The 19,346-nt window shown below is 48.6% G+C and overlaps 1 protein-coding gene across 1 annotated transcript in view; it reads right to left on the minus strand.

The window, feature by feature from the left end:
* The window catches only part of PTPRF (protein tyrosine phosphatase, receptor type, F), a 289,331-nt gene that overhangs the window by 44,774 nt on the left and 225,211 nt on the right, over positions 1-19,346 (minus strand). Inside the window, exons 14-19 of the mRNA XM_009077131.1 lie at positions 18,140-18,445; positions 15,045-15,238; positions 8,424-8,450; positions 6,050-6,167; positions 3,214-3,792; positions 2,487-2,584 (exon numbers count right to left, since the gene is read on the minus strand). Of these exons, the coding sequence (XP_009075379.1) occupies positions 2,487-2,584; positions 3,214-3,792; positions 6,050-6,167; positions 8,424-8,450; positions 15,045-15,238; positions 18,140-18,445 (1,322 nt within the window). The remainder of the gene's footprint in view (positions 1-2,486; positions 2,585-3,213; positions 3,793-6,049; positions 6,168-8,423; positions 8,451-15,044; positions 15,239-18,139; positions 18,446-19,346) is intronic.

Consider the following 19,346-nt stretch of genomic DNA (forward strand, 5'->3'; position numbering starts at 1 on the left):
GGCCCACCAGTAACTACTGAAGTCAGCAGCAAATCTGGCCCAAGGGCTCCGAACTGCCAAACAGTGCTGACTAGCCCATGGAATGCTGTAAAATGTCACCTGTGCTGTTCCTACCCAGGAGAGAAGATTTGCAAAGCTAGGTGGGTCCAAATGTCACTGCTGAAGGTCTGATGGTTGATTTCAAGACAGTACAGAATGTATTGAACTAAAAGACGAAAAGACATGTAAGTCAGCAACATTGGAAAAGATAATGAGTTGATGAGGTTGCCGTATTTGTGGGCAGGAGTAATTACTGCATTCCATAGGACACACTGTGAGAAAGCTCTCCCCAGCATTCTCAGGGGTTATTTCCAAACCTGCATCATTATAATTTTCAAAAGGTGCTGTTCCTTCTCTCCGTCTGTAAAATACCTTGTAATGCTGCCTTTAACCAATATATCATCTGTCCTGCTCTTAAGTTGAAGAATGTGTCTCAGGAAAATGCAGTTTCCCCAAGGAGAAGGTTGTATCTATCTTGCACTTTTCATGAAAGCTCCAGAACAGCTTTCTGAAAGCACAGTGGAATAAAAAAGGAATAGTGCCTCTGCTCCACCACAACTGCTGGGCAACATTTTACAAGGAATTTATCTCCTGGACCAGAAGAAGCCGTGAAAATTCCCCAAAGAGATCTCAAACCTTCATTATCGATTTGGCAGCAATGAAAAATCTTAAGGTCTCAGTTCATCCCCTAATAAAAAAAAACACCAGTCCTGCCTGAGCCTCACTATTCATTGTCAGAACAATATCTACTTTAATTAAATCTGTTAAAGTAGAATATGACACCCTTTGGGACATAGATTTAGCATGAGACTGTTTATCAAGTGTAGATAATACTAATTGTTCCCATGGAGATTTATCTGCTATGCTAGTTACAGTATTAGGCTCTGGCCTCAGCATCCCATGTGCCTGAATTATATGAGAGAGGTGAACCTTGTTTATAAAAATACAAAATCCTGAAGGTTAAGGATTTCTTTCAAGTGGCACAATCAACGAGTTACAGCTGACCCTGTTGGCTCCCAGCCTTGACTCATGTGTGCCCATAAGCCTGGGAATATTAATAGAAAGAGAAATATTCTTGTAACACTCTAGTTTGCATGACTGCTCTTCAGTTAGCAAGTGGCTAATGTCATCCGCTCCCGTGTCAGCTGAGGGTTAACCTGCAGCAGGGGCAGACCCTGAGTCACCCCTCTGTAAGCAATCACAGCTATGCAGCTAAAAGAGCAGACAAGACAGGGCATCAGCATTACATCCTTGGCTCCTGGCTACCTCCAACCACTCCACCATCCTTGTGTGGTAGTAATGCTCCAAAGGTCACAATGTCCCTTTCCAGCACTGTGCTGTCAGACAGCAATGTGGGCTTTGGGCCACAAGAACAAGGCAAGATGAAGCACACTGGTTCTTCAGCAGAGTGGGAAACAACAGAGCTCCGTGAAGTTCCTTGCGGCCAGATATCTGAACACTGATCCTAATGCACCCTACATCTGGGAAAGCTTTGAATACCACAAGTGTTCACAAAAGCCTTGTCTGCTTCAGCTAAACTCTGCATGTTAACAAGTGCCTGCTATTGATCATGGTAATTCAGCTTCAGGATTTAAACAAGGAGACTTAGCAACAAGGAAGGGGAGGTGCTCACCCCCTTTGATGTAGACGCAGTTCAAGATTTCCCTTCATTCCCCTGGCCATGGAGCCCCCACAGCTCATGCAGGCCCTGCATATGCTCTTAAGGCACAGCATAGCAGTGGGTATGTGCAAGGAGAAAGAGAAGCCACACTGCTTCCACTCCTGGCCACCTTTGCAGAAGCAGCAGATTGCTGCTGAGACTGTGTGGAACATTATCCTCGGTGATGTGACATGTTGGTCTTGTTTCTTAAGGGAGAGAAACTGCACTGAGATCTGCAAAAATCTCCACCCCACTCTAGTCTTTCACTTGCATAACTGACATGTACTGAGGGACAGATAAGTGCAGGAAGACATTGGGTCACCAGTACTGCCAGCAGTCTGCTGGATGACACCACATCCAGAACTGTACTGGAGAAAAGAGAGCAGCAGCCATTCCTGCAGAGTCCCCTCTACTGACACGTCTTGTGATGCTCACACCTGTAACACTTCCAGGAAGGGCGATGACACTTCTCCCCTTCACTCCCTGAGATTATGCATCTGCCCTGATGCTCTGAAGTAACTTATGAAGGCGATATGGATGTCTGAGACAAGGACATGTTGCAGAAGGAGTCATTCTTAGTTTGATTCACTGGCTGGTTTTCAGACCACTTTGCCCTGCTGACCTCTTGCGATTAGATCAAATTTATCACTTTTCATGCTTCACCTCTGAGTGGGGCACCAGGACAAGCTTGTGTAACCACTGTCATGGAGCTACAATGACCGGTAGGTCCCACTGTCCTGCTCACTGCCACAGGTTGAGCTCCCTGTCCTCTGAATCCCACCCTTACCTTAAAAGGCACTGAAGATTTATAGGAGTCAGGCACTTCCCAGCTCAGCAACACGGATGTTTTCATGACGGCATTGACGCGGAAGTTCTTAGCAAACACTGAAAGGAAAACAAGATATTTGAGCACTGTAAGGCCAAGTCAGGAGGGAGCCAGGCAGCAGCTCGACTCCAAGTCTCTCTTTGTCTAACTCAGCAGCAGAGGTCAGAGAGTTCAGCTACAGCAGAAAAGTGAGAAATGAGAAGAAGAGAGCAGCAGCCTTTTTCCAAGTCTACAGTCTCTGGTGGAGTTTTGCTTTTTGACTATGCTTTCCAGCATCACAGAAAGGAAGTTGTAGGCTGAACTGTAGCCTTTCTCTCTCTGCTCCACTCACACTCTCTTGGCCCTTTGCCATGATCAAAGAACACTGGTGTTCAGGTACTGGATCTGCAGATGATCCTACCCAGCTACCTGCTCCAGTTCAAGCAAGAGCCTTTCATGTACAGATAAAACATCAAAATGTGCCTGTGGAGGCAATTAAGGTACCACTAATGCCCCTCTCCCCACAAATGGCAACTTTAAGAAAGTCTTCATTGAGCCTCCCCTCACTGAACTAGTTTTAGACTAGAGAGCCACACAGTACCTGATTGCATCAGTCAGAGCAGAGGGGAGCGTAGCCTCATGAACCAAAGCAAAGATCCCTGTCCTGGAGGCAGAGCTTGCTGTTAGGGCTTGTTAGAGGGGCACTTACCTTGCTCCACAGGCATGGTCCGGGACTGGATGCTGGGGCTGAGTGGCCCAGCCCCCTTATTGGTGCGGGCCCTCACTTTGATGTCGTAAGTGGTATCAGGCTTCAAATTTGTCAAAGTGATACTTGTATCCTTGGTGATGTTAACCAGGTCCTGCTGGCTATTTATGTCCCTGTATACCACTGTGTAGTTGACGATCTTGCCGTTTCTTTCCGCCAAGACTGGGGGGTCCCAAGCAACTTCTGTGGTGGAAGTGGTGAGACCCACCACGCGCAGATTCTGTGGGAAGCCGCTTGGCACATCTTCAGCAGTAGTGATCTCCTTCTCAAACTCCTCTCCCGGGCCAGCTCTGTTCTTGGCAGACAATTTGAAGAGGTATGTGGCCCCCTTGTGCAGGTTGGTCACAGTGTAGTGATGGTCTCTCTTCCCAAAGTCTATCGTGTTCATTTTTTCCTCATCCAGACGTCTGTACTGCAGCCGGTAACCCAGCAGCTCCCCTACCATCTCCTTGGGTGGGTGCCACTGGATGAGGGCTGTGTTCATGGCTGTCGTGCTAATCATCATGGTGGGCTTCCCCGGGACTGCAACATAAACACACAATGACCATCTATAGCCTGGGAGGAGGGGAAGGAAGGACCGGTTCCGTGCTGCTCAGTCCGTGAGGATTGAGGAAAGTGGGAAAGTTCAGACAACAGGGTGAAGAGGACGACAGACAATTCACATGGATAGAGGCAAACCGACCCTAAATCCGGTGGTGAGGGGAGCTGGAGCTAGCCAGCTCTTGGCTGCCATCTTCCCATGTGCTGCCATTTAAACAGGAAATAAATTCAGCCATATCCAGCCCCAAAATTCATACCCTTTTACAGGAAAGGTTTAAGATACCTCAAAGTATCATATTTATCTCAGAGAAGATCTGAATCCCGTCCTCCCAATCAGCAGTCTTCAGACACTCCAGCCAATGCACAGCACCGGGCCATGCCGGCCCCAGTGCACTGTACCACCACAGACACCCAGAAGCCCGATTCCAGCACCCTGGTCTGTCTGGAGGCAGACAAATTTCATCCTGAAACCTTGCAGTTTTACCATCTGCAGAGGCAGTGAGCGGAGCTGGGTGGGCTGTTTCCCATCAGAATACACTTTGGTTAAGCTGATGAGCAGATTCGTGATGTCAGTGTCGATGTGAGAGGTGAACACATGCATTCCACAGGATTTTTGCTTATGCTGCACAAGTCAAGGGGTGTTGCCGTCACTGTTTGGGAACTGATCGCTTTAAATTGATGGTTTAATACCTTGATCTCCTTCAGTTAAAAAAAGGATGCGTCTTCACATCAGCTCAGATTTGTAAACAAATCAACTGATAGGGAAGATACTCAGAATCAAAGGGATGGGGCCATTGATACGAAACCAAAAATGGGACTGCAGCCAAACCTAGTTAAATATCCTTGCACAGTTTTGAAATATATGAGCCCACAGACGAGCACAAGAGAAAAACGTATTTGATAGAATTATGCCTCGAATTTGCCATCAGAGGGCGATACCAACTCTCCCCTTTGAGGTCAGAGCCTGTACAAAGGCAGCTCTGGGGGTGGTTTTGTAGGTATTTGAGACATACAATTACATTCCCATTGCCAGTGCCATCGTCCTTGCACTCATAATACAACGTCTAACAGCAGCTAGTATTAAGAGACACATTATTTTCAAAGCTGATTCCAAATATTAACCTTAAATGTGCATCATAACATGGGAAGACCCACTGTGGTTTACAGTGCAACACTGGCGTATTTAGGAAGCTTCTCCTGTTTATAGGACAGCTGTAGCGATTTGATGAACAGAGCATACATCATGGCGAGGCACAAGGGAGACAGCATTTGAGATTGTGACAGTGGAAACTACCTCTGGAGCTCCCCATATGCAGCATGGAGGAGATGGCAAGCTGTTCCTTGTTTAAAAGCACCAGGAACAAACGTTCTCAGTCTGCACAAGCTGCATTCCTGTAATAACAAGTGGTAAATACTGTTCCTGTGGCTGGTGCGAGGAAGCAGCAGAATTATCAGTTGTAGGACAGGTCTAGTGAGTGGAAAAGGTGAGTGGACAGACAGTGTCAACTAGCTGGTGCCACTGCCAAAGGCAAGCTTGACCACATCCGGAGGAAAGCACCTGATGACTCCTGGGTGCCCCTGTTCCAGGCTGAGGCTCCTGTGTTGCACTAGGCACAGGTATGACTCTCAACTGAGACAGCAGAACCAAACTGGCTGGGACCACCAGGACCTAGAAGTTGTGTCTGCAGCACTTCTATGGCAGAATTTGTTGCATTCCAGGTTTTACCATGGCTCTGGGAGCAGCCAAGCTCAGCTATGTAAGCCTGGGGAGACAGCAGTAGCAATGGCTGGGGGGAGCTGAGAAGCACCTCTTAGGAGCCCTCTGTGCCAGGGGCCATTCCAGGCAGCACTGCAGTCACCGTAGGAAGCAAGAAATGGCACTTGCCTACAGGAACAAGATCAGGACAGGCCAGGACTCCAAAGCTGAGGGAGGGCCTGGTGTTTCAGGCTTCCTCTTCCCAGGTCTCTGGACTATGCAGATGAGCTCAGACCCATGAGTTCCATTGCTCTCTCACCAGCCCTGGCAGCGTCTGTCCATCTGTTTGCTGCACTTTGCTCAGGTGATCCAGTGGCATAGCCTGTAAGTATGGGCTGGAGATCACAATAGTATGTACCTCTGCTGTGCCTCTAGCCCTCTGGCTTCCTCCTGTACAGGTGCCTTTGCCATACTCCCCACGCACCTCTTGGGAGGTTTTACCACAACCCCTAGGAGGCTGTGACACCTGCTCCCCACACTCACCTGCCCCTGTGGTAGTGATGACTTTCGGCTTGCTGCGGGCACCATCTCCTTTGGTGGTGTAGGCAGCAACTGTGACGGAGTAGGTGGTTTCTGGCAGCAGGCCTCCAATGACTGTCTCCTGGGAGTGCATCCATGAGGCAGAGAAGAGGCAAACGAGAAGAGCAAATACTTGTTACTGCAGTTAGCAAAATGAGGGCCCTGAGGTCAGTGTCTCCAACACCAACACACCGATACACTCACTGGCTCACACTCATGCACATCGTGCTCAAACACAGACATGTCGCAGAGAGCCAGCAAACAACAACTGCTGCCACTCCAAAACTCACCTGCCTAATTTCAACCCCTGCTTCTAACACTTGGCCTTTCCAGGGACCCCGCAGCAACCTGTGTCAGCAGCTATGCTCTCCCACAGCTTCTGCCAGCAGGGAGATCTGATCCAGATATGGTCCTCTGTGAAGCCTAAGAGTAACAGGACTATGGAGCTATGAACCAGAGCAAAAGCCAGTTCAGCTGACTGTGAGAATCTCTTGGGGGCTTATTCTGGGATTTTTTAAGCTGTCTCTTGCAGCAGAGCCGTGGGGAGCACAGGGAGGCAGGGCAGGGGCCCCAGGCAGGGAGCACCTGTGGTGCTACAGCATCATGTTCACTTCCCCTTGCCAGGCACGGTGTTGCAGGGATGGGATGGGTCAGTGCAAGGCATTGCAAGACCTGGAGGGAAAACCTGCATCGTGGGAGGCCTGGGAGGGGGTGGACACGGCAAGGTGCTAGCATCCTTGCATGCTCTGGCTTCCTCTGGGCAGGAGGAGGGCATGGCTCCGCACTTCAATTGGAGATCAAAGAGGGGAGCACTGCTCCTCCTTCATGGCCTCCAGCAGCACCATGACTTGTGCCAAGCCTGGCTGGCCAGGCCTGCAAAAGAACTAGCACAGAGAGCTCAGCAGCTCCCAGCAGCTCTAGGAGCTCAGGACAGGCAGCCCTGAGCTGTGTTTGTCTGTGCGTGCTGTGAAAGAGCCTGGGCCACTCGCAATAATAACCCATTGGGTCAGAGAATGAGAGACAACTGGCCTGGAGAAGGGGCTAGGGAAGCTTTTGGAAAGGAGGCAGAGGCTCTGGCTTGGTTATTTACTCTTTCAGACAAGGAGAACAGAGATGGAGAGGGTTAAAATCAGGCCACTGAGGACAGGCAGCCTGGACACTGTTGGAAGCTGCTCCGGGGGTCTGATCTCTGCCTTGGGCATCCTTGCCAGCTTCAGGGGTATGAGGAGCACCAGTGGTTGCTACTGGAGCACAGCCAGTCTCCCATCACTCACGCGCACAAACACTCATGCTATTAAGCCTGCTGATTTCCAGTCAGTGCTGCTGGTTCAGGTTACCTGCCCAGGCTTACTCATCAAAATCACCCTGTTACCATCGCGGAACCAGCCAGCCCAGAGAAGTATCAACAAGCACCAACAAGAACCCCACCAAAATCACCGTGTGAACCAGAGTCCGATCCCAACTCCGCCCCTGCAGCAGATCGTGTGTGCGGGTGAGTGGACGCACAGTCCGACCGGTGCCAATGGACCCGCGGGGAAGCACTCTCACAAAACCTGCAGACTCTGAACATCCCAAGAGAATTCACTCCTCCCAAATCCATGCAAAAGAAATTCTCACGCAAAAGCATGCCACCAGGAGCAAAGCAAGCAAGCTGGGAGGAGGGGAGAGAGAGACAAGGATGGATGAAAGAAGGTCTGATTGCATAATGCAAACACAGTGCTGTCATGACAAAACCACTCCAAGCAAGAATCCTCTGTATAAAGCCACAGGAGAAATGCATCGTGCTGGGGAAGCTCACAGTAGGGCACATAATTGAATTGCTGACTCTAAAAGGGTCATTTTCTAGTCTGTTCCTCCAAATTTGTATTTCAAAATTATGTGGGAAAAATTGAATTTAACTGTTCAAATGTGATTGCTTTCTTATTACTGTCTGTGTTTCAACCAAAGGTCATGGTTGAGGGTGTAGGTTTTTTCTCATGACTACGATCAATGTGATTTAAAGATTATATATCTAATTTTACCATGTAACTTGGTGGGCCAACTACTGCAGAAAGTAGGATGCACCTCCTGAGTCGATCAGTTGAGCCTGCCTAAAACTGCACTGCAACAAGCTGGAAACACAGATTATAGGAAATGTCAATTGCTTTTCTGCATTTAGGAGCAATCTAAATGCCAATTTTCTCTGGATTTGCTGCTTGTGGAAGGTTTCACAATGTAACTCTCCAGCCTCATTAAGGGACTGAAAGGGATGTTTTGACAGCACTGTGTCTACAAAATTCACGAATCGATTTACCAAACCCCTCTTTTCCAACCTGGAATACACACAAGTGGTACTTACATGGTCGACGGAGTCCTCAGCTCTCCACTGACGGGGGAGAAAGGAAGGAGGAGAGAAAAATGGAGACACAGAATTTTAAGGGGCAACGTGTAGGAAGGGGATGACGACGACAACAGCAGGGGTTAGCAGGACTGGGTTGGGGGAATTACAACACTTATACACAGAGGGTCACTTGGCACAGGCTGTGCCAAGGCAAGAAAAGGCATAGAGCAATTTTTGACATGCTGCTAGCCTGCACAGTAAGTCTGAGATCATTCACACAAACAGGGGCAAAGAGTTTCCTTCTCACATGAGTGGAGAGGTCACCACTTCCTAACTTTGCACCACTTTCTCCTTCTGTCTCTGCACTGTTCTGCCTCTTCCACGAGCACAAGCAAGAAAAGACGTCTTGTACCAACAAGGCTCTGGGGCTGACTGCTGTCCCACAAGTTACAACAGTTTTGTTGCCTAATCTCCAGCTTCTGTCCTAGTGGTCCTCCAGCCACCATTTCTTGTTGAGAACCAAAGACTTCAATACACAAAACTCAGAAGGCACTCTCCGCAGGGAAGCACCAATGCGACATTTCCAGAGCTTTTCTTTCCTGTATCATTTGCACATAAATGCTCTGGGGACCTCAGAAAACCATGAGGTGCCATCTCTTGTCAATAGCACAAGAGAGGCTGAGATCTTACACAGAGCTCCACACTCAGTGGCTCCTCCTCAACAGTGCTGCGTGGCTTGGAGCGAGGCTCAAACTCATGCATGTACTGAGGAAACAGCTTCTCAGTCCCAATTACACAATGCCAAATGGCAAACACTCACTTGGCAAGTGCAGCCCTGCACCAAGGTAAAACTTCCACACAATTTCCCACGAAGAGTTTACATGGATTCCCAGTCATGTCAGCTCAATTAGGGCCCTGAAGAGGGAATGTGGAGGTTTCTGGCTGGGTTTGGGGTCCTAGGGCATCAAAGCTGCATCGGGGTGGTGAGAGTTAGCTGAGCTCAGCTGCTGCCATGCATGCCAGTAGCACTGCTCTTTGTGGTTGATGCACCAAAAGAAGGTTTGCAGAGATCACAGCAAACTCCCTCAGCCAAGGTGATTCGTTACATTTCAGATTACTAAATCTGCCTGGAGGAAGCATTGGTCCATGGGTTCAAGCACAGAGATAAAAGTGAAGATAGGTAGTATTGCCCCTGACTCACAGCCTTGCGCCTGAGCCCGAGCTGCCAGCTGTGAAATGGCACTCAGATACTGACTTCCTCAGGACCCTGGAAGTCCAGCTAATACTGCTGAAGTACTTTGCAACCTGCAAGTGCAGCAGAAGTACTAAACGGTATCAAAGCTACAAGTTGCCTTTTGAACTCAGGCTATTTGAGGTGGCTTTCACAGGCTGCAGCCTATCACAGTGGCACAGTACTCTCATCAGCCGTAAAATACATGGCAGACTTTCAAAATATTTGTTATTTTATTCTCTAAGTCCAGAAAAAAGAAGCTATTGGAGAACTGCTCCTCCAAGATTTTATTACAGTTCACTTATTTGATGCCATGAGACAGCAGTACAATCATCTCCCTAAACCATCTTAACATTAAATTTCAGCAAACAGGTCAAGCTGTCCCTAAACACTTCTTATAAAGCCAAGGCCCTCACTAAGTATTATGGTCACTAAAGGCCCTCTTTTCATACACATCTTGGTACTATTTCCAGTGTTGCACACTCAGCTCAACACAAGTCATTCCTGTTGATATCCCACCTGTGCCAGTCCGCCCACACCGTGGTCAACAGCCACACACTCTGCCCTGCTGATATAAAACCTGGCAGAAGTCTTGCCACAGGAACAATATGAGGCCTGGCAGCTCCTTCTCCCAGAAGTACACTTCTCCAACAGCATGTCCCTGGTTGATGAGGGCTACATGGTTGGTAACACCTCAGCCCACTTCCATGTAGCTACACAAGCAGAAGGTGACATCCCACTGTTATGAACAGCAGAGCAGAGCTGTGCTCAGGAGGCTACTCAGGAGCCTCCCACACCACAGTGGGGAGTTTATCAACCACTAGGATATTAGACCAAGTGTTTAGTGTTCAAACTCCGTTTGCTCTACTGTTTCAGTGGACTTTAATCTTGCATTAGATCAGAGTGCAAAGAAATGCCTTGAGATCTGTGCTGGAGACTAACAGCAAAAAGCCAGGCCTGCATGAATACCTTGGTAAAAACTCAGTTTCATTATGAAAATATAATCTACAGATCAAAACATTTCCTTCCTTAAACTAGCTCAATTGCTTCTTAACTGTTTAAGGTTGGTCAGTAAGACAAATTGATCTGGAAAGCCCAGGAGCAGTCATAAAAAGAACTCAGAGAGGGCTGTGTGCATGAGGCAGGATGGCTCTGGGAAGTGCTAAAGCTAACAGTGTGTATTTATGGCTGCTGCAATGCCTTTATGTTTCATTTTATACTTCAACATAGCGTAGTCATGTCTCGCCAGGGAACGGCTGTTTTCCCTGACCAAGGCTCTTGCAGAAGACAGACTCCAGCTCTCCTCAACAGCCCCAGCCATGGGAAGTGGATACTAGTTTTCCTGCAGATCCCTCTGCTTCAGTGACCGTGGCACAACAGTCAAACTCCAGATGTAAACTCGGGTGCTCAGTTTGTGGGATGTGGAAGTGTCTGAGGGCTCCAGAACTTCACCCTGGTCCACTACTGAAATGCCTCTTGGATGATGCCTTTGAGTTTTGTTCCACTTAGGAAGAAGAGTGCATCTCACCTCCATGCCAGACTCACCTAGACGAGTACACATGCATGAGGAGTTGTTCCAAGTATATTCAGATAAAGATCCTTGACTATCACCCAACGAAAGAGGGAGGCTGTAAATTCCTCTGTGTTGTGCCTGGGGTGAGCACTGCCCAGGGAGAATAGAACTCTTTGCTTTCCCGTTCTGCTTTGATCTCAATCCAACAGTTTGAAGTGATTACCATTTCTTCTTCCTGCTCTTCTGCAGCATGCTGGTGGAACGTGCACTCTGTCCACATGCTGGATGGAGAAGTGCTGCCTGTGGAGACCACATCAACTTCCTGTGAGCCTGCAGCCCTTTTCATGGGCAGCACACATCTCTCCCCTGCCATGACTCCATTTGCAGAGCAGGAAAAGAAGGTGGCAGGAGTGTCTCCTCCACAACGCCTGACCTTGCAGCCAGCTGTACCCACCCAGTCCTGCAAAGCTCTCTGGGCAGAGGGCTGTAGGCAGCAAGGATAACATGCACACTGTGTTCCCAGAGCAATGCAGGCAGCAGAGTCCATAGAAAATATCCTGCACAATCGAAAGCAGGAACAGTTGTTGAGGCCACCTTGCAGCATAGGGAAAAAGTACCCTGTTAGGATGTTCCAGTCTGAGCTGAGGACAAGCAGGCTGAGAGCAGGATGCAATCAACCAACAGCTAGATTCATACAGGGTCTAGCTGCCAGTCTTACAAAGAGCAAATGCATCATGCTTATATAGGAACCCAGACAGGAAGGCCTGTCCTCCCTGGGCCCTGCTGCCTCCTTTGTGCCCCATGCTCCAGACTCAGCATCACCACATGCTGCTGCTCAGCACTGAACACTGGAGAGCACTTGGGACTGGTACCTGGCAAGGGATGGAGAGCTTCAAGCCTACTGCCCCTCCTAAACATGCTGCAGCTGCCCAGGGATTGAAGACCAAGGAAAGCAGGAGGGCCCCTGCCCTGCCCTACAGAACCTAATGCTTATGTCCCATGGCCTTGCTACCCCTCGCTCCCTTGAAATGGTGAGGACTTGTATGAGTGGTGGAGGGCAGCTGAGACCCTGCACTGAGCTCCTTTCAAAGGCACTCTCTTGGTGCTTGGATGTGTTGTGTACAAGACCCAGGGCACAGACTTCTGCCATCATCCACCATGGGACCTGACTGAGCTGTGATGGGCAGGGCCTGGGCAGGAGGTGGTGCTGGTATCTGACCCAGCTCTGCAGCTGTACACACCCTGGGCACTCTTCCACAGGGCACGATCACATTTGCTTGTCCATCAGGCTGTCAGTAGGAGGTGAGAGCTGAGTCTGGAAGGCACACAGAAGTCTGATGGAGGTAATCAGTCACAGGCACAGCCACAAACAGGAGGGAGAGGCCTCAGCTCCATCACAGGACCTTTCTAACAACTGATTACTCTCCCTAGGCAGGAGACTGTAAAATAAAATGTGATCTCTCCAGCACCAGGGCCCTCACTTCTCTGCTGGTGTTTTAGTCCTTTCTGCTCAGATGGTTTTGAAAGCTCAGAATCTGTATTATCTGCATAGCTAACATCTCCATTCCCTTTCCTTTTTCCTTTCATCTTTGTTTACTCTCTCTATATTTCTCATCTTCAATAAGGAAAAATCATGAGTCAGCTTTAATATCAGTGTCTTCATGCTGTCTGCAGGAAGCAGATTATGTGGTACATACCTATTCAAAATCAGCAGACAGCCTGGCTAGGCAGGAGGAGGGGCTCTCCCTACATGTTCAGAGAATTTCTCCTCTGACCCCAAGATTTTCAATCAGTTTAATTCTCTTCTTGTGCACTGGTATAAATGTTTATGAGTACTGAACTGTGGCCATCTTCATCCTGTGACCTTCAGGGACAGGTTTTCCAGTGAATCTTTTTGTTTTCTTATATAGCAAATAACTCTTCCAGGACTTACTCGTTAAAGTTTCATCTGGCTGTCTGCAAAGACACGCATTGCTGTACTGAAAGATGGCAGCTCTTACAGGGTTCTTCAGCATCTGGAGCAGATGTATTTCATCACAAGCACGGGTCATGCCTGGCTTCTTACTCTTTCGGGAAATAAAGATCTCTTCTGCCAAGTCAGTGAAACCTCTTCCCTGCAGGGTTGTCATTAGTTTATCCCAAGAGTGACATGACTCCTTCGGAGCAGTTGCATCTCTGTAACTATCATTTGGCCTTCACTTCCATCCAAAAATTATGGCAGATGAGTTCAGCACCATACACAGCAGGAAAAAGTATCACAGAAATCAAGAACTTTCCCACATAAATTCATCAAATATGGAAGATTGGTAAGTGGTTTGACAGGCCAGGAAACTCCAGGAACTTGCTTCCTTGATGCACACATTCAAACTAATGCAAAATCCAGAACTCTTTGGAAACTTTCTGGCTCTGGCAACCTTATTGCTGCACATTAGCATGGGATTTCTCTCTCTGAAATGTATGAGTAAGGAGTGAAAGCAGAACTGGCTGGGCAAGCATGAAATATTTGAAAACACCAACTAGAAAATAACTGCCAACTTTGCCCACCTACGCTTGGGACCAACCCATTAACTCCAAACTCCAGCTGAACAACACAGCATCAATTGCTCAAACAACACAGAAGAATATATCCTCCTGGAATAAGTAAAGGGCAGTAAGCAGCTTTTCTAATCTGAAACATAAACAGAGATGTACCCCAGACAACACTGCAAGGACCCTCAAAGCATTTTCTCTCTTAAAAGTTTTCCCTTTCGCATTATTACTGAATTTTATCCTTGGAATATGAATGGGGAGTAAAGCTGCCTCTGTGCACTGCACTCCCCACTGACAAACGCATAAATGATTCACAGCTGCATTCAGGAGACAGATCAATTAATCGTTGCAGCTCTCCAGTATTTATATTGGGCATCATTCAAGCAAGCCAGCTCTCAATCGATTACTCGTTGCTTCCAACAGCAGCAGATCCTGTTCTTCATTTATACGATTATCTTTGTTGAGAACAGCATGGGTCATCCAGTATGAAGGACCCTTGCTTCAAAGAAGAGTTATATTTCATCACACACAGGGCACCAAAAACTTCCCTGGGCCTTGGGAAAGAGGTGACTATGCATTGCTGGGCTGTGCAGGGAGCACAGCCATGCCTGGAGCACTGTGTGGGAACAGGGCTGCAGCTCACAGCTGGTGAGGTATCCAGGAGATCCCCTAAGTATGAACAGATTGTTGTACAGGGATTGCAGAGGGCAAAGTCATTTACAGGCCATGTGGACCTCCACCTCTTTTTTTTTTCCCCTCCCTAGCCTTTCCCAGACTCAGTTGGTTTCACCTAGAGCTTGGTTTGAAGAGGCAGTGCAACATCAAGTCCCTGCCTCACTAAAGCAGGGGGGAAGGGAGGCCTTCTCAGCCAGGAGTGCTGTCGCATGGCGTGCTGTGCCCATGGAAGGGTGCAGAGCCAGCCCTGCACCCCACAAGAAGGCAGCACACAGGTGGACTCTGCTAAGACAGACGTTTTGCCCTGAACATAATCAGCATTGTGAAAGAAACAGACTCAAGGCTTATTTAAAACTCCGACCATTTATAAACTGACTGGCAAATCGCAGTTTGCTCCAGCTGGAGTCTGCACAGGATGTGGCAGGCAGAGGTGAACATGTCAGAGAAGGGCTAAGAGAGAAACATTGTCCAATCCATCATCTTTTCTACAGCAATCCTTTCCTGATTAAACTTTTAACCCTTGCGTAAGCCACAGCTTGGAGATAAACTGTTTGCCTTGCTCAAGCAGGCTGAGTCCCTTGCTCTGGAGCTGCAAAAGGAGGCCGAAGATATAGTTGGATCCAGCCAGTCTCGCCCTCTTCAGAGAGGGAAGGTGCCATATGTCCACCCACCCGTGGTCCCCACACTGTACCTGTGCTTCTGACAGCATGACGTCCTTGATCACTGGCTGCCCTCGGGGCTCGTTGTTTTCCAGCTTCACGTACGTAACCTGGTACCCACGGATCTGCCCGTGCTGCTTGTTGGAGATGGGCAGCTTCCAGCTCACCCGGATGGCAGTCGAATTCACAGACTCTACCTCCACCTTTCGTGGTGGGGCACTGGGCACTGTAATACACACGGGGCAGACAGTTAGCAGGTACCACACAATCAGTGTCAGCTATCTCTCACTCCTTTGCTACCTTCCCTCCACCGCATTGCCAGGATGGCCCTGCTGGCACAAGCTTCCTGCACCTGCCCAGGACATCATACTGCAGATCTTTCAGCATGACTATATCCCTGACCCTTTCCCAGCATCCAAGTACTTTTGCTGCACTCAGCAGGACAGAGCATGACAGTGATATGCAGGAGCACCCTTAATAAATGTCACTGTGCTGGATCAGACCCAAAGTCTATCCTTCTCATGTCCAACAGTAGGGAAGCAAGGAATAAAACAAGAATACAGTAGAATATAAAGAATATGGCAAGTCTCTGCAGCTCAGGGTGCCCTGGGGCACAGTCAGGGGTCTTGAAGCCTTCTTTGCATCCTCCTTGACACAACATCTCCTCTCAGATGCCTCTGTGTACATCTAAATGCAGTCCAACAGACCCAGGCAGCAAGACTGGGTGGTGAGCCTGTCTTGCAGGGAGCCCTGGTACCTACCACCAGCCAGAGCGCACACGTGCTCTTCCCCTGTGACAGGGAGAGGTTAATGAGGGGGAAAAGCACCATCCAAAAACAATAACCCAGAGCTCAGAGACAGCAGTCACTGAACTCAGCCAGATAAAGGGGCCTGTGGGATTATGACAGCTCTGGGGACTGTATTTCATGCACGGCTAGCTGAATGCTTTTTGATAATAAAATGAAAAATTACACTGCCCAGAAAATATCAATTTTCTTGCAAGGTGAGGCCCGTTTAAAAATGTATTTATACCCTATTTACCATTTGGAAAAATTACCTCCTTATTACTTTTTGCTCTTGCATTGACTGTGACAAAAATGTCAATTCTAAAAAATTAGCTTCTCAAGTTGCTCCTGGAAAGCTCCTTCCATCTGAAGCAGCTGGAAGCAGAGGTGTGCATTCCCTGCAGGGGATACGGCTGCTATGCAAGTGCCTGGTACCCAAGTGAAGGACCCAGGCTCCATCCTAGCACCTCTGCTGCAGGATCTCCTCCACCCTCCACTGGCCTGGAAAAATTCAGGGGTTTGGCACCTCATATGCTCCAATTCTCAACACAGTGAAAAATAATCAGTATTAGATAATTAGGGATGGATAGCTGACAAGCAGATGTAATGAGTATTGCCATCTCAACCAACAAGATGGGAAGAAACAGCTACCCAGCAGGTAAGCAGAGTTTTTAAACTGCAGGGCAATTCATTATTTTCCCCAGATGTCCCTCTTAAATGTAGATAATTAAATAAATTAGAGAAATGAGGAATATAGCCTTTTAGCATCATGAGGCCATCTCAAGGAATGGGAATGGAGGAGGCTGTACTTGAACAGTTACCCCTTTTTTGCCTGGAGCAGCCTATGCTGTAATCCACAATTCACTTAATGCAGTGGCCTTGCACAAGCCACAGGGCTCTCCTGCCCTGGCAAGACACCTGCCCACACACACAGCTGGGAGTCCAAGCGGAAAACAAGATCGTCCCTGAGAACCAGACAGAAGCTGTGTGTCAAGCTCTGCTGGAAAGAGAGGGCAGGAGGCCTTGGCAGGACATGATACGGGGACGTTGTAGCACACACAAAGATGTGAATGTGAGCAAACCACAGTGTTTCGAGGAACTCTACCCTACCCCGTTATGGGAAGTATGTGTCGTGTCTGAGATCCAAACGGGAAAGTTCAATTTGCTTTCAGACCACAGTTTAGTATTTTTCATTTCTTCATCATGAGTATCTACTGAGCATCATCATGTCAGACGGATATGAAATCACTCCTGACAGCTAAGCTGGAATGTCCAACCACGGTGCCCAAAAACTAAGTGAGAGAGCTTGTTGCGACATTTCTGGGGTAACAGCTTCCCCTGGGCTACAACTCTGCTGAATGAGAACTGAAGCAAACAATAAAGGCAGCAGGACACACACAGATGTGTTTGCCAGCCCAGGAATGCAGTCAGCGAGCATTCCCAGACGCCACTTCCAGAGCCATGGAGACGTGGGGGACAGTGGCAGCCCATTTAGGGAAACTGCAACATGTCTGGTTTCAATTTGCTACACTGACTGGGCAATGCAGAGATCATACTTTCTTCGCCTGGACCGCTGCATCTTTCTTCCTGCATTAAATCTGCAGCTTTCTTGGGTCAGCATGAAGCCATGGAAGCTTCTACTGTCACCCTGAGCTCTGGCACTTTCAAAGGAAATGGCTTAAATCATGATGACATAACTGACAGCCCTGCTAATACAAAGCAATTTCTCTTTAAAGCTGTCGTATCCAGTAAAGTGCTCTGTACGTGTGATATTCTGACTCTTGAGTGGAAGAGCAGATTTATATAAGCTGTGGCTTGCCTGGAAGCTGGGGCAGGAAGCAGCTTTCCTGCAGTATCTGCAAGTTCCATACGGATTTCTTTTCCCCTCTTTAGTTTGCTGGATTTCAGGTCAACAAGTAAACTTTAAGTCCTGACTCCATAAGGCAAGAGAAGCCTTTGGCTGGTTGAACTCATGCTACCTTCAATAAAAAGGAAATCACCACCACCACACTACAAAACCACAATGGAAAGCAGAGCAATGCCTGCTGCACGTGCAGGAAGCACTGCTGACACACACGGGACCCTGTGGGACCATGTTGGGATACCTGACACACAGCCTGAAGGCAGTATAAGGGCCAGCAGAGCAACTCCCCTATCCTACTCCAGGGCAACCATGGAGACCCACTCCCTCGTGTACTACTCCTGACAGCCTCAGGTCCTGCCTGCAAGGCACCCCCAGGTCAATACCCCTGCTCCCTTTTCTCCTCTTTTCTAGCAGCACAGCTAGGAGAGTCCTGGTTACCCCATGGGAGTAGCTGCAGGGGCTGTTCAGTAACACCTACCATCCTCGTCAGTGCGCACGTGCACAGGGATGCTCTCCGGTCCTGGCCCCACATCGGTGTGAGCTCTTACCCACACCTTGTACTCGGTCCATTTCTCCAGGTCCTTGATCTCCCAGCTGGAATGCTCCCGTCCAATGCCATCCACCACATGCTTGGTGTTGTCATCTCCTTCCACTGCCTGGTACGCAATGGAGTACTGGGTGATGACCCCATTGCGGCTCTGGGCAGGCGGTGGCACCCAACTTACCCGGATGGTAGTGGAGCTGGTGCTTACACACTCGACTTCTTGGGGTGGGGCAGAGGGGGCTGGGGATAAATAAATGAAGTGGGGAGATGAAGGGAAATGAATGGAAGAACAAACTCAAATGCACAGGGAACTTTTACCCAGCCAACTGAGCACTGAACACATGCATGAACAACTGCCTGCCTTCCTCACAGGATCATCAAAGATGGCACTAGGGGCAATTTGTACTTGAAGGCCAGATGAAGAGTATGGAGACAGAAGTGCTGTTTTGCATCAGAAAACACCTCTTCCCAAAACAGTTCCGGACGCTCACTTTACCAAACTCAACAAATGGCAGTAAGGGAAGGGTTGCATGTGTGGGGTGTGAGAGAGAGACTGTTAGGGAGAAGAAAGATGCTTTCAGTAAAGATTTGAAGCAGATGGAAACCAGAAGAGGTAGGAAGCTGCAGAAGGCAAGAGTGGCAGAAGGGAAGCTCACACACCAGATTGTAGGCAGGCTTGCAAAAACTCACTCCTAGACAAGTGGAGGAAACAAAAGAGGATAAGGAAAGCAGGTGACTGAGGTTGGCTAGAGTTTGTCCTGGTGGGGGTTGAAATCATGACCATCAGCTGTAAGCAGCACCCTAACCCAGGTGGGAGCCAGGCACCATGTGGGAACAAGAGACAACATGGTTGTGCTGCTTTGCACATGCCCCTGGAATCTGGGACTCACTGCTTCATGCCTGCCAAACTGCTTACCTGTCTCAGTAGCTTTCTGGCCTACGGACTTGTACAGTGGAGGGTAAGCAGGTCTTGTCCCCTCCCAGGCAAGAAAAGCAACTGCGGTTTGCATTGACTTCTAAGCCCCAGCAATCCTACCTGGCCACAGGGGTAGGAATGGGATCTGAGCAGCAGATTGGGATGAGGAACAGCCTCTCCACACAGAGCACTGGGGAAGAGCAGTGAAACAAATCTGAGAGGGAA

The sequence above is a fragment of the Acanthisitta chloris genome, unplaced genomic scaffold (assembly GCF_000695815.1).
Source record: "Acanthisitta chloris isolate BGI_N310 unplaced genomic scaffold, ASM69581v1 scaffold18366, whole genome shotgun sequence".
Lineage (NCBI taxonomy): Eukaryota > Metazoa > Chordata > Aves > Passeriformes > Acanthisittidae > Acanthisitta > Acanthisitta chloris.